At 53.6% G+C, this 23,343-nt stretch overlaps 1 protein-coding gene across 1 annotated transcript in view; it reads right to left on the minus strand.

Annotated features, from left to right (window-relative positions):
• LOC140386524 (B-cell receptor CD22-like) overlaps positions 1 to 23,343 on the minus strand; it is a 101,312-nt gene that overhangs the window by 69,392 nt on the left and 8,577 nt on the right. The window contains exon 2 of the mRNA XM_072468931.1: positions 14,310 to 14,684. Within this exon, the coding sequence (XP_072325032.1) occupies positions 14,310 to 14,684 (375 nt within the window). The remainder of the gene's footprint in view (positions 1 to 14,309; positions 14,685 to 23,343) is intronic.

Here is a 23,343-nt window from a genome sequence, read left to right on the forward strand (position 1 = left end):
CAGACAGATCAAACCCCAAAACAGGGAAAACCTCAAGCATGGCAAGGGAACTCAGTCACATTATGGAGCAGATGGGGGCGGTGGGCCCCTGGAGGTTAGCCCACCCGGGGAGATGGAATTCTCCTTATTCTCCCCAGTACACAACGTATACACCAGAATTTACTTCTTTGAGGTGGGGAAAACGGTGCTTCCGGGGATAGACGAGGTGGAATACCCGCAATTGTGATATCAGACCAAGCTCCACACTACATGGACGTGATGCTGGAGACTGGCAGGGCCCAATGCCCCACATGGAGGTTGGACGTTGCCCTACTAGCTGACAAGGCCTTCACCGAAAGGATATCACGGGCTCACCCTCCACGTTCTGCGAGGCACTAAAGGCCGTACTAAGAGGGGAAATCATCGCTTTCAAAGCGTGAAGAGATCGGGAGGAAAGGGCAGTTAGGAAGCAGCTGGTCGACTCCACACTGGAGGTAGACCGTAAATACTCCGAGGCCCCGACTGGACAGCTCCTGGCGGAAAGGAAAGAGCTACAAAGGAACTTTGACCTGCTCTCCACCAGGAAAGCAGTGCACCAACTCCGCCAGGCACGTGGGACCCTATACGAACACGGAGACAAAGCCAGCCGCCTGTTGGCACACCAGCTGAGAAAGCAGGCAGCCACCAGAGAAATTGAACAAATCAGGGATACCATAGGCACGTTAGAAACACAACCAGAAAAGATCAACAAAACCTTCAAGGCCTTCTACCAAGGGCTGGACACCTCAGAGCCCCCAATTGAGGAGTCTGGGATGAAACGGTTCATTGATGGACTGGGCATTCCAGTCGTGGGGGAGTGCAAAAAACGGGGCTTGGAAGCACCACTAGCACTGGGAGAGATCATGGACAGCATTAGCTCCAAGCAGGCCGGGAAGGCGCCGGGACCCGACGGGTTCCCGGCGGACTTCTACAAAACATTTACCACAGCACTGGCCCCGCACCTGCGGGAGATGTTCACAGACTCTCTAGCCAGGGGCACACTGCCACCCACGCTAGCACGGGCCTCAATCTCGCTGATACCTAAGAAAGACAAAGACCCAACGGAATGTGGGTCATACAGACCCACCTCACTGCTGAACGCAGACGCCAAAATACTGGCCAAGATTCTAGCCAAAAGGTTAGAAGACTGTGTACCTGAGGTGGTTGCAGAGGACCAGACGGGCTTTGTCAAAGGTAGACAGCTTACCTCGAACATCAGGCGCCTGCTGAACGTGATAATGACCCCCTCCGGGGAGAGAACACCAGAGGTGATCGTCTCCGTAGATGCAGAAAAGGCCTTCGACAGAGTCGAATGGAAATGCCTCATAGAGGTACTGGAGCGGTTCGGGCTTGGAACAGGGTTCCCCTCCTGGGTAAAGCTCCTATACAACGCTCCCATGGCGAGCGCACGGACCAACAATACCAACTCCCGATACTTCCAGCTGCACGGGCACCAGACAAGGATGCCCACTGTCCCCGCTGATGTTCACCCTAGCGATCGAACCACTAGCAATCGCGCTCAGAGCAACAAAAAACTGGAGGGGGATCCGAAGGGGAGGCAGAGAACACAGAGTCTCACTCTATGCAGATGACCTGCTCCTCTACATTTCGGATCCACAAAGCAGCATGGACGGAATCATCGCGCTCCTGAAAGAGTTTGGCGCCTTCTCGGGCTACAAACTCAACATGAGCAAAAGCGAGATCTTCCCGGTACACCCACAAGTAGGTGGGGCAGCCCTAACGGGACTGCCGTTTAAACAAGCCCGACTCAAATTCCGCTACCTGGGGATCCAAATAGCCCATGACTGGAAAGGGATCCACAAATGGAACCTCACCAGTCTGACAGAGGAAGTAAAAAAGGACCTGCAAAGATGGAACACACTCCCACTCTCCCTCGCGGGGAGAGTCCAGACGATCAAAATGAACGTGCTGCCCAGGTACCTCTTCCCAGTTAGATCCACCCCGATCTACATCCCCAAGGCCTTTTTCAAAGCACAAGACAAACTAATCATGGCGTTCATATGGGGGGGGGGGGGGAGGAATGCTCGGATCCCAAAGAAGGTCTTAAAAAAACAAAATCCAGGGGGGGAGGGGCTTGCCCTCCCAAACCTACAACTTTACCACTGGGCGGCGACGGCCGAGCGAATAAGGGGATGGATCAAGGAGCCAGAAGTCGAGTGGGTGCGCGCGGAAGAGGCCTCCTGCAGGGGGACCTCCCTCCGGGCCCTCGCCACGGCGGCGCTCCCATCCCCAACCCCACCCAAAAAACACTCCAGCAGCCCGGTGGTAATAGCCACCCTCCAGTCCTGGAATCAACCACGGCAACAACTTGGCCTGACCAGAATGTCGGGTAAAGCTCCCATCTGCAACAACCATAGGTTCACGCCAGCGCTGACTGACGCCACCTTCAAAAGGTGGGGACAGGACGGAGGGACACTGACAGTCAGGGACCTATACACGGACGGCAGGATCGCAACACTGGGCGAACTGACAGAGAAATTCCAGCTAGCCAGGGGGAACGGGCTAAGGTACCTGCAACTAAAAAACTTCCTACGAAAGGAGACGGGGACATACCCACAACTACCACGACAGACACTACTGGAAGAGTTACTGGACGCAAGCATACTAGATAAAGGTAACTAGTGACATGTATGACCGACTGGTAGAAGGGGCCGACACCGTATTGGATGCAACAAGAATGAAGTGGGAGGAGGACCTGGGGATCGAAATAGTGTGGGGACTCTGGAGCGAAGCACTGCATAGGGTCAACTCCACCTCCACCTGCCAAGGCTCAGCCTGACCCAACTAAAAGTGGTATATAGAGCCCACTAAACAAGAACCCGTATGAGTAGGTTCTTCCCGGAGGTGGAGGACAGGTGTGAGCAGTGCCAAGGAGGCCCAGCAAGCCATGCCCACATGTTCTGGTCCTGCCCCAGACTTGTGGAATACTGGACAGCCTTCTTCGAGGCAATGTCTAAGGTGGTGGGGGTGAGGGTGGAGCCATGCCCGAAACTGGCGGTCTTCGGGGTATCAGACCAGCCAGATCCATTCCTAAGGAGGAGGGCGGACCCCCTTGCCTTTGCCTCCCTGATCGCCCGCCGTAGAATCCTGTTCGGCTGGCGGTCAGCAGCACCCCCCAAAGCTGCAGACTGGCTGTCCGACCTCTCAGAATCTCTCAAAATGGAGAAAATCAAATTCGCCATCCGAGGGTCAGACGATGGCTTCCACAGAACGTGGGAGCCATTCACCCAATTGTTTCGGGACCTGTTTGTGGCCAACAAACAAGCAGAAGAATAGCCAGGTAGCCAAGAAGCAGGGGAGAGTAGTTAAAGCATGAGAGGGAGCGATAGACCGGGACGGGGAGGGTGGGGGGTGGGTGGGGGGGTGGGTGGGGGGGTGGGGGGGGGGGGGCGGAGACGGACAGAAAATCTGAGAGGAAGGAAAGGCGAGCCACGGGGTGGGGGGCGGCAGGAGCGGGGAGAGGGGGGGTAGAGGGAAGTGACGGAACAATAGAGGAGAGCCAGGGAGGGGAAGGGGGGAGGGGGGACGGGGGAGGCAGGGAAACGTTGACAAACTTAACGTCCACAGGAACAGAGAAAACGGGGAAGACGGGAGGGCCGCAGAAGCGGAACTGCGCAGAAGCGGAACGAGACGACAACGGCAGCGAACTCTGTCTGGGAGAAGCAAGGGATGACACACCACGAACAGATGCCTACTTATGTGTGTAAATAATTTTGCCAAGTGTACAGAGCTGCTGCTGCTGAGCTGGGGCATAATACCGTCCGATGGCTTCTCAGGGAAAATTAAAACGTCAGCAGCAGCAGCGACCCATAGGGGAGTGGGGGTGAGTGCTCCGTTGGGAGGGTGTGGGAAGACTGAGGCCAGTCAATTGCTATTGTATATTCTCTTTTTGCACTATGTTAATGTTCACTCTACTTTGCTGTGTTAGGATTATTACTATTTATTATGAAAAACTTTGCAAAACTTTAATTAAAAAAATATTTGAAAAAAAAAATCAACGGCCACGCGACCTCGCGCCTGCTGGACTCCGGGAGCACCGAAAGCTTTGTTCACCCAGATACGGTAAAGCGCTGCTCTCTCGCGGTCCACCCTGCCAATCAAAGGATCTCCCTCGCCTCCGGATCCCACTCCGTCCCGATCCAAGGCTTTTGTACAGTCACCCTGTACAAAAGGTCGATCCCCCCTCCCTTTTTGCCAATCTAACTGCGGATTACAAGCCAGTTGCCACTAGGAGCAGATGGTACAGCACCCAGGACAAGACCTTCATCAGGTCCGAAGTCCAGCAGCTGCTTAAGGAGGGTATTATCGAGGCCAGCAACAGCCCCTGGAGAGCCCAAGTGGTAGTGGTTAAAACTGGGGAGAAACACAGGATGGTCGTGGACTACAGCCAGACCATCAATCGGTACATGCAGCTCGACGCGTACCCCCTCCCACGCATATCTGATAGGGTCTTCTCAACAATTGACCTGAAATCCGCCTACCACCAGCTCCCCATCCGGAAGTCGGACCGGCCATACACTGCCTTCGAGGCGGATGGTCGCCTCTACCACTTCCTTAGGGTCCCTTTCGGTGTCACAAATGGGGTCTCGGTCTTCCAAAGAGAGATGGACCGAATGGTCGACCAGTATGGTTTGTGGGCCACCTTTCCGTACTTAGATAATGTCACCATCTGCGGCCATGACCAGCAGGACCACGATGCCAACCTCGATAAATTCCTCCGCACTGCCACTCTTCTCAACCTGACCTACAACAAAGAGAAGTGTGTGTTCAGCACGACCCCGTTAGCCATTCCCGGCTATATAGTCCGAAACGGACATCTCGGGCCCGACCCCGACCCCGACCGCATGCGCCCCCTCATGGAACTTCCCCTCCCCCACTGCCCCAAGGCCCTCAAACGCTGCCTGGGGTTCTTTTCCTACTCCGCTTAGTGGGTCCAAAACTATGCGGACAAGGCCCGCCCACTCATTCAGTCCACCCAATTCCCCCTCGCGGCCGAGGCACAACATGCTTTCACCCGCATCAGAGCAGACATCACCAAGGCTGGGATGCGTGCAGTGGACGAGTCACTGCCTTTCCAAGTAGAAAGCGACACTTCAGACGTCGCCCTTGTCGCCACTCTAAACCAGGCAGGCAGACCCGTGGCATTCTTTTCCCGCACCCTTCATGCCTCGGAAATTCGACACTCATCCGTCGAGAAGGAGGCCCAAGCTATCGTTGAAGCTGTGCATTACCTGGCCGGTAAGAGATTCACTCTCCTTACGGACCAACGGTCGGTAGCCTTCATGTTCAATAACACACAACGGGGCAAGATCAAAAATGATAAAATCTTGCGGTGGAGAATCAAGCTCTCCACCTATAATTACGCGATCTTGTATCGCCCAGGTAAACTCAACGAGCCCCGAGACGCCCTCTCCCGAGGTACATGTGCCAGCGCACAAGTGGACCAACTCCGGGCCCTACACGACAGCCTTTGTCACCCGGGGGTCACTCGATTGTACCATCTGGTCAAAGCTCGCAATCTGCCCCACTCCATCGAGGAAGTAAGGACAGTCACCAGGGACTGCCAGGTCTGTGCGGAGTGCAAGCCGCAATTCTACCTGCCAGACCGTGCGCCCCTGGTGAAGGCTTCCCACCCCTTTGAACGCCTCAGCGTGGATTTCAAGGGGCCCCTCCCCTCCACCAACCGTAATACGTACATTCTCAGTGTGGTCGATGAGTACTCCAGATTCCCCTTCGCCATCCCATGCCCCGATATGACGTCTGCCACCGTCATCAAGGCCCTCAGCACCATCTTCGCTCTGTTCGGTTTCCCCGCCTACATCCACAGTGACAGGGGATCCTCATTCATGAACGAAGAGCTGCGTCAGTTCCTGCTCAGCAGGGGTATAGGCTCCAGCAGGACGACCAGCTACAACCCCCCGGGGAAATGGGCAAGTAGAATGGGAGAATGGGACAGTTTGGAGGGCTGTCCAGCTGGCCCTATGGTCCAGGAACCTCCCAGCCTCTCGCTGGCAGGAGGTCCTCCCGGACGCTCTACACTCCATCCGGTCACTATTGTGCACCGCCACTAATAACACACCCCATGAACGTGTTTATACCTTCCCCAGGAAGTCCACATCCGGGGTGTCGCTCCCGACTTGGCTTGCTGCTCCAGGACCGGTCCTTCTCCGTAGGCACGTCAGACTCCACAAGGCTGACCCCTTGGTGGACAGGGTTCACCTGCTCCACGCCAACCCTCAATATGCCTACGTTGAGTTCCCCGACGGCCGCCAAGATACTGTCTCACTCAGGGACCTGGCACCGTCAGGTTCCACCCCAACACCAACTCCCACCGCCCCGCCAATATTGACCCCACCAGAGGCCCCCCCCTCCCCTTTTCCGCACAAGAGGATGAAGAGGACTACTGCACGCTCCCGGAGTTCCCTGATGACTGGCCAGCATCAGCACTACCACCACTGCCATCGGTGCCACCTCCACTACTGCCAGTACCGACTTCGCCGCCACCGTTACGCCGCTCCCAACAAAGCACCAAAGCACCGGACCGGTTGAACCTTTGACGGACTCCGGACCGTCAACATGGACTTTTCTTTCCCTACCACTGTACATAATTGCACTAATTGTATATAGTTTCACGTCACTCCCGCCCGACTTATTTTTAACAGGGGGTGAATGTGGTGAACCACTGTAATAGGAGATGTAAGGTAGGACCTGCACTACAGGTTCGCCGGTAGCTCCTGCCAGCTGGCTCCGCCTATGGAGAACTGTATAAATATGCATGACCTCCAGTGCCCTGCCATTTCGCCAGCTGCAGCAGGAGGCCACGCATCTGACTGTAATAAAGCCACAGTTGTACCCAACTTTAGCCTTTGTGCAATTGATCGTGCATCAAGCGTGTGTGTGAGCACATTGTGTGAGCGTGTGTGGGTGAATGAGAGTTTGTGTGCGCAGGTTTGTGTGCATGTGATTGAGTGTGCGTGTGATTGCGTGTGATTGCGTGTGCGTGTGATTGAGTGTGCGTGTGATTGCGTGTGCGTGTGATTGAGTGTGCGTGTGATTGAGTGTGCGTGTGAGGGAGTGGGCTTGTGAGGGAGTGTGCTTGTGAGAGTGTGGGCATGAGTGTCTGTGTCTGGGTGTGTGTTTCCGAGTGTGTGGGTGCGTGAGTGTGTGTGAGTGAGTGTGTGTGAGTATGATTATGAGTGCATGTGTATATGTGCGAATACAAATTTGTGTGTGTGAGAGCATATATGTGTTTGTGTATTGTGTGTGGGAATGTATGTGGGAGTGAGTGTGTGAGTATATGTGTGTGTGAGTGTGTGTGAATGTGTGTTTGTGTGAGTGTTTATGTATGAGCGCGAGTGTGTGTGAGAGAGTATAAGTGTGTGAGTGTGTGTCAGAGAGAGTAAGTAATGAATGTGTGAGAGTCAGTGTAAATATGTTTGAGAGAGTGTAAATGTGTGTGTGTGAGTGAGTGTGGGTGTGCCTGCGTGCAAGAGTGCATATGTGTAAGATTGTGTGTAAGGTTGAATGCGTGCGACTGTGTGTGGGAGTGGGAGTGAATGAGAGTGTGTGTGTGCGAGAGTGAATCCTTGGGGAGAGTGTCGTATTTACAGGGACAATCCATGGGGAGTGTGTCAGTATTTACAGGGGGAATCCCTGGGAAGTGTGTCAGTATTTAAAGGGGGGGAGCCCTGGGAAGTGTGTCAGTATTTACATGGGAGAATCCCTGGGAAGTGTGTCAGTATTTACAGGGGGAATTCCTAGGGAGTGTGTCAGTATTTACAGGGGGGAATCCCCGGGGAGTGTGTCAGTATTAGAGGGGAAAACCGGGGAATGTGTCAGCATTTACAGGGGGGGTCCCCGGGGAGTGTGTCAGTATTTACAGGGGGGGATCCCAAGAGAGGGTGTCGGTATTATGGGCGCTTATCAGGGGAAAATGCATCTCAACCCGAAAACGAAAGTAAAACACAAAGTGGATCAGAGACACAACCCAGCTCCACCCACACAATGACATTACTGTAGCTATTTGATAAACACCCATTTCTTAAAGGTACACTCCCATGACAGTATTTACAGGGGAATCCCCGGGGAGTGTGTCAGTGTTTACAGGGGAATCCCCGGGAAGTGTGTCAGTATTTAAAGGGGAGAGCCCTGGGAAGTGTGTCAGTATTTACAGGGGAGAATCTCTGGGGAGTGTGTCAGTATTTACAGGGGGAATCCCCGGGAAGTGTGTCAGTATTAGAGGGGAAATCCCGGGGAATGTGTCAGCATTTACAGGAGGAATCCCCGGGAAGTGTGTCAATATTTATAGTGGGAATCCCTGGGGAGGGTGTCAGTATTTACAGGGGAAATCACCGGGGAGTGTGTCAGTATTTACAGGGGGGGATCCCCGGGGAGTGTGTCAGTATTTACACGGGGGGATCCCCGGAGAGGGTGTCAGTATTATGGGCGCTTATCAGGGTAAAATGCATCTCAACCCGAGAACGAAAGTAAAACACAAAGTGGATCAGAGACACAACCCAGCTCCACCCACACAATGACATCACTGTAGCTATTTGATAAACACCCATTTCTTAAAGGTACACTCCCATGACAGTATTTACAGGGGAATCCCCGGGGAGTGTGTCAGTGTCTACAGGGGGAACCCCCGGGAAGTGTGTCAGTATTTAAAGGGGGGAGCCCTGGGAAGTGTGTCAGTATTTACAGGGGAGAATCTCTGGGGAGTGTGTCAGTATTTACAGGGGGAATTCCTAGGGAGTGTGTCAGTATTTACAGGATGAATTCCTGGGGAGGGTGTCAGCGTTTACAGGTTCAATTCTCAGGAAGTGTGTCAGCGTTTACAGGTTCAATTCTCAGGAAGTGTGTCAGTATTTACAGGGTGGTATCCTAGGGGAGTGTGTCAGTATTTACAGGGCGGCATCCTAGGGGAGTGTGTCAGTATTTACAGGGCGGTATCCTAGGGGAGTGTGTCAGTATTTACAGGGCAGCATCCTAGGGGAGTGTGTCAGTTATTACAGGGCGGTATCCTAGGGGAGTGTGTCAATGTTTACAGGGCAGCATCCTAGGGGAGTGTGTCAATGTTTACAGGGCAGTATCCTAGGGGAGTGTGTCAATGTTTACAGGGCAGCATCCTAGGGGAGTGTGTCAGTATTTACAGGGCAGCATCCTAGGGGAGTGTGTCAGTATTTACAGGGCAGCATCCTAGGGGAGTGTGTCAATGTTTACAGGGCAGCATCCTAGGGGAGTGTGTCAATGTTTAAAGGGCAGTATCCTAGGGGAGTGTGTCAGTATTTACAGGGCGGTATCCTAGGGGAGTGTGTCAGTATTTACAGGGCGGTATCCTAGGGGAGTGTGTCAGTATTTACAGGGCGGTATCCTAGGGGAGTGTGTCAGTATTTACAGGGCGGTATCCTAGGGGAGTGTGTCAGTATTTACAGGGCAGCATCCTAGGGGAGTGTGTCAGTATTTACAGGGCGGTATCCTAGGGGAGTGTGTCAGTATTTACAGGGCGGTATCCTAGGGGAGTGTGTCAGTATTTACAGGGCGGTATCCTAGGGGAGTGTGTCAGTATTTACAGGGCAGCATCCTAGGGGAGTGTGTCAGTATTTACAGGGCAGCATCCTACGGGTGTGTGTCAGTATTTACAGGGCGGTATCCGAGGGGAGTGTGTCAGTATTTACAGGGCAGCATCCTAGGGGAGTGTGTAAATGTTTACAGGGCAGCAACCTAGGGGAGTGTGTCAGTATTTACAGGGCGGTATCCTAGGGGAGTGTGTCAGTATTTACAGGGCAGCATCCTAGGGGAGTGTGTCAATGTTTACAGGGCAGTATCCTAGGGGAGTGTGTCAATGTTTACAGGGCAGTATCCTAGGGGAGTGTGTCAGTATTTACAGGGCGGTATCCTAGGGGAGTGTGTCAGTATTTACAGGGCAGCATCCTAGGGGAGTGTGTCAATGTTTACAGGGCGGTATCCTAGGGGAGTGTGTCAGTATTTACAGGGCAGCATCCTAGGGGAGTGTGTCAGTTATTACAGGGCGGTATCCTAGGGGAGTGTGTCAGTATTTACAGGGCGGTATCCTAGGGGAGTGTGTCAATGTTTACAGGGCAGTATCCTAGGGGAGTGTGTCAGTATTTACAGGGCGGTATCCTAGGGGAGTGTGTCAGTATTTACAGGGCAGCATCCTAGGGGAGTGTGTCAATGATTACAGGGCGGTATCCTAGGGGAGTGTGTCAGTATTTACAGGGCAGCATCCTAGGGGAGTGTGTCAGTTATTACAGGGCGGTATCCTAGGGGAGTGTGTCAGTATTTACAGGGCGGTATCCTAGGGGAGTGTGTCAATGTTTACAGGGCGGTATCCTAGGGGAGTGTGTCAGTATTTACAGGGCAGCATCCTAGGGGAGTGTGTCAGTATTTACAGGGCGGTATCCTAGGGGAGTGTGTCAGTATTTACAGGGCAGCATCCTAGGGGAGTGTGTCAATGTTTACAGGGCAGTATCCTAGGGGAGTGTGTCAATGTTTACAGGGCAGTATCCTAGGGGAGTGTGTCAGTATTTACAGGGCGGTATCCTAGGGGAGTGTGTCAGTATTTACAGGGCAGCATCCTAGGGGAGTGTGTCAGTATTTACAGGGCAGCATCCTAGGGGAGTGTGTCAGTATTTACAGGGCAGCATCCTACGGGTGTGTGTCAGTATTTACAGGGCGGTATCCTAGGGGAGTGTGTCAGTATTTACAGGGCAGCATCCTAGGGGAGTGTGTAAATGTTTACAGGGCAGCAACCTAGGGGAGTGTGTCAGTATTTACAGGGCGGTATCCTAGGGGAGTGTGTCAGTATTTACAGGGCAGCATCCTAGGGGAGTGTGTCAATGTTTACAGGGCAGTATCCTAGGGGAGTGTGTCAATGTTTACAGGGCAGTATCCTAGGGGAGTGTGTCAGTATTTACAGGGCGGTATCCTAGGGGAGTGTGTCAGTATTTACAGGGCAGCATCCTAGGGGAGTGTGTCAATGTTTACAGGGCGGTATCCTAGGGGAGTGTGTCAGTATTTACAGGGCAGCATCCTAGGGGAGTGTGTCAGTTATTACAGGGCGGTATCCTAGGGGAGTGTGTCAGTATTTACAGGGCGGTATCCTAGGGGAGTGTGTCAATGTTTACAGGGCAGTATCCTAGGGGAGTGTGTCAGTATTTACAGGGCGGTATCCTAGGGGAGTGTGTCAGTATTTACAGGGCAGCATCCTAGGGGAGTGTGTCAATGTTTACAGGGCGGTATCCTAGGGGAGTGTGTCAGTATTTACAGGGCAGCATCCTAGGGGAGTGTGTCAGTTATTACAGGGCGGTATCCTAGGGGAGTGTGTCAGTATTTACAGGGCGGTATCCTAGGGGAGTGTGTCAATGTTTACAGGGCGGTATCCTAGGGGAGTGTGTCAGTATTTACAGGGCAGCATCCTAGGGGAGTGTGTCAGTATTTACAGGGCGGTATCCTAGGGGAGTGTGTCAGTATTTACAGGGCAGCATCCTAGGGGAGTGTGTCAATGTTTACAGGGCAGTATCCTAGGGGAGTGTGTCAATGTTTACAGGGCAGTATCCTAGGGGAGTGTGTCAGTATTTACAGGGCAGCATCCTAGGGGAGTGTGTCAGTATTTACAGGGCGGTATCCGAGGGGAGTGTGTCAGTATTTACAGGGCAGCATCCTAGGGGAGTGTGTCAGTATTTACAGGGCGGTATCCTCGGGGTGTGTGTCAGTATTTACAGGGCGGCATCCTAGGGGAGTGTGTCAGTATTTACAGGGCGGCATCCTAGGGGAGTGTGTCAATGTTTACAGGGCAGCATCCTAGGGGAGTGTGTCAGTATTTACAGGGCGGTATCCTAGGCGAGTGTGTCAGTATTTACAGGGCAGCATCCTAGGGGAGTGTGTCAGTATTTACAGGGCAGTATCCTAGGGGAGTGTGTCAGTATTTACAGGGCAGTATCCTCGGGGAGTGTGTCAATATTTACAGGGCGGCATCCTAGGGGAGTGTGTCAGTATTTACAGGGTGGTATCCTAGGCGAGTGTGTCAGTATTTACAGGGCAGCATCCTAGGGGAGTGTGTCAGTATTTACAGGGCAGTATCCTAGGGGAGTGTGTCAGTATTTACAGGGCGGTATCCTCGGGGAGTGTGTCAATATTTACAGGGCGGCATCCTAGGGGAGTGTGTCAGTATTTACAGGGCGGTATCCTAGGGGAGTGTGTCAGTATTTACAGGGCGGTATCCTAAGGGAGTGTGTCAGTATTTACAGGGCAGCATCCTAGGGGAGTGTGTCAATGTTTACAGGGCGGTATCCTAGGGGAGTGCGTCAATGTTTACAGGGCAGTATCCTAGGGGAGTGTGTCAGTATTTACAGGGCGGTATCCTAGGGGAGTGTGTCAGTATTTACAGGGCGTTATCCTAGGGGAGTGTGTCAGTATTTACAGGGCGGTATCCTAGGGGAGTGTGTCAGTATTTACAGGGCAGCATCCTAGGGGAGTGTGTCAGTTATTACAGGGCGGTATCCTAGGGGAGTGTGTCAGTATTTACAGGGCGGTATCCTAGGGGAGTGTGTCAATGTTTACAGGGCGGTATCCTAGGGGAGTGTGTCAGTATTTACAGGGCAGCATCCTAGGGGAGTGTGTCAGTATTTACAGGGCGGTATCCTAGGGGAGTGTGTCAATGTTTACAGAGCGGTATCCTAGGGGAGTGTGTCAGTATTTACAGGGCGGTATCCTAGGGGAGTGTGTCAGTATTTACAGGGCAGCATCCTAGGGGAGTGTGTCAGTTATTACAGGGCGGTATCCTAGGGGAGTGTGTCAGTATTTACAGGGCGGTATCCTAGGGGAGTGTGTCAGTATTTACAGGGCGGTATCCTAGGGGAGTGTGTCAGTATTTACAGGGCAGCATCCTAGGGGAGTGTGTCAGTTATTACAGGGCGGTATCCTAGGGGAGTGTGTCAGTATTTACAGGGCGGTATCCTAGGGGAGTGTGTCAGTTATTACAGGGCGGTATCCTAGGGGAGTGTGTCAGTATTTACAGGGCAGCATCCTAGGGGAGTGTGTCAGTATTTACAGGGCGGTATCCTAGGGGAGTGTGTCAGTATTTACAGGGCAGCATCCTAGGGGAGTGTGTCAATGTTTACAGGGCAGTATCCTAGGGGAGTGTGTCAATGTTTACAGGGCAGTATCCTAGGGGAGTGTGTCAGTATTTACAGGGCGGTATCCTCGGGGAGTGTGTCAGTATTTACAGGGCAGCATCCTAGGGGAGTGTGTCAGTATTTACAGGGCGGTATCCTAGGGGAGTGTGTCAGTATTTACAGGGCAGCATCCTAGGGGAGTGTGTCAGTATTTACAGGGTGGTATCCTCGGGGAGTGTGTCAGTATTTACAGGGCGGTATCCTAGGGGAGTGTGTCAGTATTTACAGGGCGGTATCCTAGGGGAGTGTGTCAATGTTTACAGGGCAGCATCCTAGGGGAGTGTGTCAGTATTTACAGGGCAGCATCCTAGGGGAGTGTGTCAGTATTTACAGGGCGGTATCCTAGGGGAGTGTGTCCATGTTTACAGGGCGGTATCCTAGGGGAGTGTGTCAGTATTTACAGGGCAGCATCCTAGGGGAGTGTGTCAGTATTTACAGGGCGGTATCCTAGGGGTGTGTGTCAGTATTTACAGGGCGGTATCCTAGGGGAGTGTGTCAATGTTTACAGGGCAGCATCCTAGGGGAGTGTGTCAGTATTTACAGGGCAGCATCCTAGGGAAGTGTCTCAGTATTTACAGGGCGGTATCCTAGGGGAGTGTGTCATTATTTACAGGGCAGCATCCTAGGGGAGTGTGTCAGTATTTACAGGGCAGCATCCTAGGGGAGTGTGTCAGTATTTACAGGGCGGTATCCCAGGGGAGTGTGTCAGTATTTACAGGGCAGCATCCTAGGGGAGTGTGTCAGTATTTACAGGGCAGCATCCTAGGGGAGTGTGTCAGTAGTTACAGGGCGGTATCCTAGGGGAGTGTGTCAGTATTTACAGGGCCGTATCCTAGGGGAGTGTGTCAGTATTTACAGGGCAGTATCCTAGGGGAGTGTGTCAATGTTTACAGGGGGGGGGTGGATCCTAGGAGTGTGTGTCAGTATTTACAGCGTGGTATCCTAGGGGAGTGTGTCGTATTTACAAATTAGAATCCTCGGGGAGTGTGTCAATGTTTCCAGGGGGGGGGATCCTCGAGGAGTGTGTCAGCATTTGTGTAAATACTCAAGCTCCTTCACACCTTCTACACTTACCGGAAACATGGATATAGACTGGATATTTCCTATATGTGTACTTTCCTTTTGATTCTTGATTGACTTCCAGTCGGAATAGGTAGTTTCCTCCATCGCTCTGGGAAACGTTCTCAATCAGCAAGGTGCAGTTATTGAGAGCCGTGCTATTCAGCAGGGACCCACAACGGTTGTAATCCGATTGGACCTTCTTTGAATTCGTAGAGCAATCCACTTCGTTTCCCGGGGCATCATGATCTTTGAACCAGATCATCGCACTCTCGCCTGGGGTCAGATCCTTTGGAAACGTGCAATTGCAGGGAATCACAATGCAGGAGTGATGGAACGCTGTAACATTCCCAGATACCGACATTGACCATTCACCCTCACTACTCACTCCTGTGGAATACAATGGATTACAGTGAAGAAACAGCACAGAACCAGACCTTTCGGCCCAACTCCACAAAGCCTGCTCAACAAGAGCCTCTTTCCCACCTCCCTCTTCATTTCCCCCGTCACCACTTCCTTGTATTCATCGCTCCCTCATGTGTTTATCCAGCTTCCCCCTGAAATATATCAACACTATTCACCTCAACCACTCCTTATGAGAGTGTGTCCCACATTCTCCCCACTACCTGTGGCAGTGAGTCCCACATTCTCCCAACTCTCTGTGGGAGTGAGTCCCACATTCTCCCCACTCCCTGTGGGAGAGAGTCCCACATTCTCCCCACTCCCTTTGGGAGCGGGTCCAGCATTCTCCTCACTACCTGTGGGAATGAATCCCACATTCTCCCCACTCCCTGTGGGAGCAGGTCCCACATTCTCCCCACTCCCTGTGGGAGTGAGTCCCACATTCTCCCCACTCCCTGTGGGAGCGGGTCCCGCATTCTCCCCACTACCTGTGGGAGTGAGTCCCACATTCTCCCCACTCCCCGTGGGAGCGGGTCCCGCATTCTCCTCACGACCTATCGGAATGAATCCCACATTCTCCCCACTCCCTGTGATAGCAGGTCCCACATTCTCCCCACACACACTCTAGGACCGAGTCCCACATTCTCCGCACTCCCTCTGGTAGCGAGTATCACATTCTCCCCACTCCCTGTGGGCCGAGTCACACATTCCCCCCACACCGTGTAGGAACGAGTCTACATTCTGCCCACATATTAAGGGAGCGAGTTTACATTTTCCCCACTCCCTGTGGGAGCGAGTCCCACATTCTCACCACTCCCTGTGAGTGCACGTTCCACATACGCCCCACTCCCTGTGGGATTGAGTTCCACATTCTTAGGGAGGGGTGTAGGGGATGGAGGAGGTTACAGAGATAGAGAGGGTTCATAGAATCATTGAATTTACAGTGCAGAAGGAGGCCATTCGCCCTATTCTGTCTGCACCAGACATTGGAAAGAGCACCGCACCTCCACCCTATCCCCGTAATCCAGTAACCCCACCTAACCTCTTTTTTCGGACCAAAGGGGCAATTTTCATAAGCAATCCACCCAAAATGCACATCTTCGGACTGTGGGAGGAAACCGGAGCACCCGGAGGAAACCCACGCACACATGGGAAGAACGTGCAGACTCCGCACAGACAGTGACCCAAGCCGGAATCGAACCAGGGACCCTGGAGTTGTGAAGCAAAAGTGTTACCATGTCGCTCTGGGCTTGGGGAGGTTACAGAGATAGGGAGGGTTTTAGGGGACGGTTTTAGGGTTGTAGGGCTGGAGGTAATGAAATGAAATGAAAATCGCTTATTGTCACAAGTAGGCTTCAAATGAAGTTACTGTGAAAAGCCCCTAGTCGCCACATTCCGCCGCCTGTTCAGGAAGGCTGGTACGGGAATTGAACCGTGCTGCTGGCCTGCCTTGGTCTGCTTTCAAAGCCAGCAACTTAGCCCTGTGCTAAAATAGGGACATTTGTAGAGGACGGAGGAGGGTACAGGGATAGGGAACGTTATAAGGGCTGGAGGAGGATACAGCGACCAGTTGGGTTGTCGGTGCAGGTGGAATCTCTAGAGATAGAGAGGCTTGTTGGGGCTACAGGTTGTTATAGAGATATGGAGGGATGTAGGGGCTCGAGGAACCCACAGATACAGGAAGCAATTGACCAGGAAGTTGCCTGGGATGGAATATTTAAGTTATGAAGAGAGGTTGGATAGACTTGGGTTGTTTTTTCTGGAGCAGAGAAGACTGAGGGGTGACCTGATCGAGGTGTACAAGATTACGAGAGGCATGGCCGGGGTTGACAGGAACAGCTGTCCCCCTTATTTGAAGAGTTGGTTACTAGGGGACACAAGTTCAAGGTGAGGGGCAGGGGGTTCAGGGGGGATTTGAGGAAAAACCTTTTTTACCCAGAGAGTGGTGAGGGTCTGGAATGCACTGCCTGGGTGGGTGGTAGTGGCGGGATGCCTCACATCCTTTAAAAAGTACCTGGATGAACTCTTGGCTCATCGTAACATTCAAGGCTATGGGCTAAGTGATAGCAAATGGGATTAGGGAGGCAGGTCAGGTGTCCTTCATGCGTCGGTGCAGAATCGATGGGCCGAAAGGCCTCTTCTGCACTGTATCATTCTGTGATTCTGTGACGGGGCTGGAAGTGGAAACAAAATCGGGAGGGTTTTACAGGCTGGTGGAAGTTACAGAGGTAGGGAGGGTTGTATGGGCTGGGGGAGCCAACACATCACAAACCACGTCTGGTCCACTCCCAGCACACAATCGTCTATCCGTAACGCTAATACCTTCATATCCATATTAGGAGCGAAATCGGGAGGTACGACCTACACTGCTCCAGGTCCTTATCGGTGTTTAAAATCAACAAGATGGATGCCTGCGACAATGTGCGGAGGAGCACCCCCCCCTTCCCCTCGCCACAAGCAGAGGCCCCAGCTCCGGACCCAATTTCTTATAGAACTCGGCTGGAAACCCATCCAGCCCGGGGCCTTTCCTGCCTTCATCGAACCTATGCAGTCCATCACCTCCCTCAGCCCAACTGTGGTGAGCCACGTATGGCTATGTAAGGCTGTTGAAATGAAATGAAAATCACTTATTGTCACAAGTAGGCTTCAATGAAGCTACTGTGAAAAGCCCCTAGTCGCCACATTCCAGTGCCTGTTCAGGGAGGCTGGTACGGGAATTGAACCGTGCTGCTGGCCTGCCTTGGTCTGCTTTAAAAGCCAGCGATTTAGTCCAGTGAGCTAAACAAGCCCCTGTATATATGTTGTATATATGTTCTACTGTTCTATTAGTATTGTTATCTCCACTGTTGAATATAATTATTGTTATTGCTGTTCTGTTATTGGTTGTTGCTGTTGTACTGTTGGAATGTTATTCTTGGTGCTGTTGGCTCCACCTGTGGCTCCGCCCCTCTGAGGAGGTATAAAGCCCGTTGATCTGGGGCAGCCCTGCAGTATGGGAGGAGCTACAGGTTGGCACACTTTTAGTTTATTAAAGCATCGGTTCACTGCTTCTCAGCGTCTCGTCTGAATTGATGTCCATCAATTTAATAAACTAAAATTTCGATAATGGATGCTGTCCTCAAACCTGAACGTCTCGAACTGGACCCGCAGGCCGCTGAAGCGCCGGCTATCTTTGAGCATTAGCTCAGCTGCTTCGAGGCCTACCTCGAATCCTCGACTGCTGCGGTTTCCCCGGCACTCAAGCAACGTCTCCTCAACGCCCGGGTGAGCCACCGGATCTTCCAGTTAATCTGAGATGCGGGATCGTATACGGAGGCTGTAGATGTACTCAAGGAACAGTTTGTGAGGCCGGTCAACGAGGTCCTCGCCCGACACTTCCTCACCACGTGGCGTCAGCGCCAGGGTGAGTCGCTCGCGGAATATCTTCGTGAGTTGAGTGTACTCGCCCGCAGTTGTAACTGCTGGGCGGACTCTGCATTCGAGCATTCGGAGCTAATGATTCGGGACACTTATGTGGCTGGAGTCCGGCCCAGCTATGTCCGGCAGCACCTCCTCAAGAAAGGGGCTTTCGACCTCGAGGCGACAGTGAAGCTGGCTACCTCATTAGAAGTGGCTTTCCAGAGCCTCGAGGCCTTCCCGTCCGACCACGCGGCGTCCTCGGGGACATCAGAGGCAAAGTCATCACCTGACCCAGGCGTATCTCACTCCTGCGCCGCACGGCTGCCGGCCAGCTCCGGAGAACCTGGCTGTTATTTCTGTGGGCAGGGCCAGCATCCCCGGCAGCTCTGCCCAGCGCGCAGCGATGTGTGTAATGAGTGCGACAAGAAGGTCATTTTGCAAAGGTATGTCTGAGTAGCTCTAAAGCCCCCAAATCAAAATCCTGTAGGCCTGAGGCTCACAGACCCCACAACGTGGCATCGTGCCTGCCGGGACCACCCCCTTCTGACGCGTTATCCGCCGCGTGCGACCCGTGGAGGACGCCATCTTGGTCGTCGTCACCGACACGGCCCGCCACGTGCGACCTGTGGACGCCGCCATCTTGGCCGACATCGTCGACGACGCCATTTTGTGATCACGCTGCTGGCACAGATAGTCCTTCGCATTACCTCAGCTCGGTCCAGCTCGACCAGTCCCGGCCTTACCATCTGCGAAATTCGATGATGGCTGTCAAACTCAACGGGCAGGAGGCGTCCTGCCTCTTCGACTCTGGGAGCACAGATAGTTTTGTCCACCCGGATATGGTAAGGCGCTGCGCCCTCCAAGTCCTCCCCGTCTCGCAGACTATATCTCTCGCCTCCGGTTCGCACTCCGTACAGATCCGGGGGTATTGCATTGCAAACCTGTCAATACAAGGCGTAGAGTACACTAACTTTAAGCTCTACGTCCTCCCTCATCTCTGCGCTCCCCTCCTGCTCGGGTTAGATTTCCAGTGCAACCTCAGAAGCCTAACACTAAAATTCGGGGGACCCCTGCCCCCTCTCACGATCTGTTGCCTCGCGACCCTGAAGGTCGCCCCTCCCTCGCTCTTCGTGAACCTCACCCCAGACTGTAAGTCTGTCGTCACCCAGAGCAGACGGTACAGTGCTCAGGACAGGGCCTTCATCAGGTCAGAGGTTCAGCGGCTCCTGGAGGAAGGGATCATTGAGGCCAGCAACAGCCCCTGGAGAGCGCAAGTGGTGGTCGTCCGGACCGGGGAAAAGAACTGGATGGTAGTGGACTACAGTCAGATGATCAACCGGTACACGCAGCTCGATGGGTACCCCCTCCCACGCATATCTGATATGGTCAATCGGATTGCGCAGTATCGAGTCTTCTCTATGGTAGACTTGAAGTCCGCGTACCACCAGCTCCTTATCCGGCTGGAAGACCGCCAGTACACTGCCTTCGAGTCAGATGGCCGCGGGCCCACGTTCCCGTACTTGGATAATGTCACCATCTGCGGCCATGACCTGCAGGACCATGACGCGAACCTAGATAAATTCCTCCGCACCGCCCGACTCCTTAATTTAACCTGCAATAAGGAGAAATGCGTTTTCTGCACAACCCGGCTAGCCATCCTCGGCTATGTCGTGGAAAACGGTGTCCTAGGGCCTGACCCCGACCGCATGCGCCCCCTTCTCCAGCTCCCCGCCCCCACTGCCCCAAGGCCCTGAAAAGATGCCTGGGGTTTTTCTCGTATTATGTCCAAAGGCCCGCCCACTCATTAAGTCCCCTCATTTTTCCCCTGACGGCTGAGGCCCGCTTGGCTTTCAACCGCATCAGAGCCGACATTGCCAAGGCCACGATGCACGCTGTGGATGAATCCCTTCGGTTCCAGGTGGAGAGCGATGCATCTGACTTTGCCCTGGCCGCTATCCTCAACCAGGCAGGAAGACCTGTCACCTTTTTTTCCCGTACCCTCCATGCCTCCGAGATTCGACACTCCTCCGTCGAGGCGGCACAAGCCATTGTGGAAGCTGTGCGACACTGGAGGCATTACCTGGGCGGCAGGAGATTCACTCCTCACAGACCAACGGTCAGTTGCCTTGATGTTTAATAACACGCAGCGGGGCAACATTAAGAACGACAACATTCTGCGGTGGAGAATCGAACTCTCCACCTATAACTACAACATCTTGTATCGCCCTGGGAAGCTCAACGAGCCCCAGATGCACTGTCCCGCGGTATATGCGCCAGCGCACAAACAGACCGGTTACGGGCCATCCACAATGACCTCTGTCACCCGGGGGTCACCCGGCTTCTTCACTTTGTCAAGGCCCGCAACCTGCCCTACTCCACTGACTATGTCAGGGCTGTGACCAGGGACTGCCAAATCTGTGCAGAGTGCAAGCCGCCCTTCTATTGTACGGACAAGGCTCACCTGGTGAAGTCCTCCCGCCCTTTTGAACGCCTCAGCATGGACTTCAAAGGGCCACTCCCCTCCACTGACCGTAATGTGTACTTTCTCAACGTTGTTGATGAGTACTCTTGCTTCCCGTTTGCAATCCCTTGTCCTGATATGTCCTCTGCCACTGTCATCAAGGCCCTGCGCAGCATTTTCTCCCTGTTTGGTTCCCCCGCTTATATACATAGCGAATGGGGCTCCTCTTTTATGAGTGATGAGCTGCGTCAGTACCTGCTCAGTAAGGGCGTTGCCTCGAGCAGGACTACCAGCTACAACCCCCGGGGAACGGGCAGGTGGAGAGGGAGAATGCTACGGTCTGGAAGGCCGTCCTTCTGGCCCTATGGTCTAGAAGTGTCCCAGTCTCCTGCTGGCAAGACGTCCTCCCTGACGCGCTCCACTCTATCCGGTCGCTTCTGTGTACTGCCACAAACGAGATCCCTCACAACCGTCTATTTGTCTTTCCCAGGACGTTGATCTCCGGGGTCTCGCTCCCGGCCTGGTTAACGAAACCTGGGCCGGTCCTCCTACGGAAACACGCGAGGAGCCATAAGGCCGATCCCCTGGTCGAGCGGGTTCAGCTTCTCCACGCAAACCCTCAGTACACGTATGCAGCACACGCGATGGACGACAGGACACAGTCTCCCTCCGGGACCTGGCTCGCGTGGGTACCCCCGCGCCCATTATCACCGCACCCCTCCCAGCCACCTCCCCACTCACCTCCCCACCCACACCTTCACCAACATCTCCCACAGGGTCCTTTAGCCCTGCCTCTGCGTCGTCACCCTATCCGGGACCCTGTCGTGCGGACGATGTGCTCCCGGGGCCGAAGGTCTCGACGCCAGTGTCCACGCCGCAGCCGGAGCTGAGGCGTTCGCAGCGAACAATTCTTCCTCCTGTGAGACGGAACTCGTGAGTCCCTTTCACCCCCGCCGGATTTTTTCTTAACGGGGGATGAATGTGGTGAGCCACGTATGGCTACCTATGGCTGTTGTATATATGCTCTACTGTTCTATTAGTATCGTTATCTCCACTGTTGTATATACTTATTGTTATTGCTGTTCTGTTATTGGTTGTTGCTGTTGTACTGTTGGAATGTTATTATTGGCGCTGTTGGCTCCGCCCAGCTGAGGAGGTATAAAGCCTGTTGACCTGGGTCAGCCCTGCAGTGCAGGAGGAGCTACAGGTCGGCACATATTTAGTCTATTAAAGCATCGGTTCACTGCTTCTCAGCGTCTCATCTGAATTGATGTCCATCACCAACCTAGATCCCCAACCCCTGCACCTTCTCCTCCTCCACCCTTGGGGACTCGTGCCCGTCCTAGAACCGCTTTATGCCTTCCTCGCCAGGCAGTTGCTCCAACTCATGTAACCTTCTGTAAAAGGCCTATTCACCCCTTCTGGGTCTGATGCCACCTTACCTCCCTCATCTCTCACCCTTCCAATCTCCCTCGCTGCTGCCTGCTTCCTCAGTTAGTGCACCAACATCCTGCTGGTTTGTTCCCTGTACTCATACACTGCCCCTCTGGCCCTCCACAGTTGCCCTACTGCCTTCCCTGTGGACACCAAACCAAACTCCATGTGGAGCCTCTGCCTCTTTTTAGTAGCCCCTCCTCTGGCACCACCCTCCGATCCACCCTCGAAATCACATCCATTGGCCTTGCTCTCCTCTCATTCCCCCCACTCCCAAATTGAAATAAACTCCCCCCTAACTACTGCCTTAAATGCCCCCCACAAGGTGGAGGCCAGGATCTCCCCCATGTCATTTCTCTCCACATCCCTCGAATGGTGGCCCTCACTCTCTCGCACACCCCCTCATCCGCCAACAACCCCACGTCTATCCTCCACTGCAGCCACTGGGCCTCCCCCTGAACTACCCGCAAATCCACCCAGCGCAGCGTGTGGTCAGAAACCACGATTGCCGAATACTCAGAATCGGCTCATCCCGCCAACAGCGTCTCATCCATCACAAAAAAGTCAATCTGGGAGTACACCCATTGCACATGCCAGAAATAAGAGCACTTCTTTGCCCTCGGCCTCCCAAACCTCCAGGGGTTCCCCCCCCCACCCCGCAAAGGGTCTATGAACCAAAATTGCGTTAAAATCCAGCCCCCCCCCCCACCCCCCCAGTATCAGCTGGTGCATGTCCAGATCTGGGATCATCCCTAACAGCTTCCTCATAAATTCCATGTCATCCCAATTTGGGCCATAGACGTTCACCAGAACCACAGACGTCCCCTCCAGCTTCCCAAAACCATCATGCATCTGCCCCCAGAGTCAGCTACAACACTGCCAACGTCAAAGGCCACTCTCTTTTTAACCAGCACCACCAGCCCCCTCGTCTTCATATCCAACCCTGAGTGGAACACCTGCCCCGCCCATCGTCTGATCGCCCAGCTTCAGGTGTGTCTCCTGAAGAAACACAACGCCCGTCTTCAACCTCCTCAACTGTGCGAAAACTTGCGACCGTTTAACTGGCCCATTCAACCCCTTGTATGTTCCATGTAACCAACCGGGTCAGGAGGCTCCCCGACCCCCTCCTCTGTCGATCAGCCAGAGCCCTTCTTCAGCCAGTTCCCCCCCGGCCTGCGCCCTGCACCTTTCCGGACCCGTCCCAAGATGTCCGCCACCATCCCTCCTGAACCAACTGCGCCACAACAACCACACCTATGTCATCAACCCCCACCCCCCAGACCCGCCCCCCTCCCATAACCAAACAAAGAGTCAACCCATTCTCCCCTCCCTCACTCCCTCATCTTGGCACCC

The sequence above is a fragment of the Scyliorhinus torazame genome, chromosome 12 (genome assembly GCF_047496885.1).
Source record: "Scyliorhinus torazame isolate Kashiwa2021f chromosome 12, sScyTor2.1, whole genome shotgun sequence".
NCBI lineage: Eukaryota > Metazoa > Chordata > Chondrichthyes > Carcharhiniformes > Scyliorhinidae > Scyliorhinus > Scyliorhinus torazame.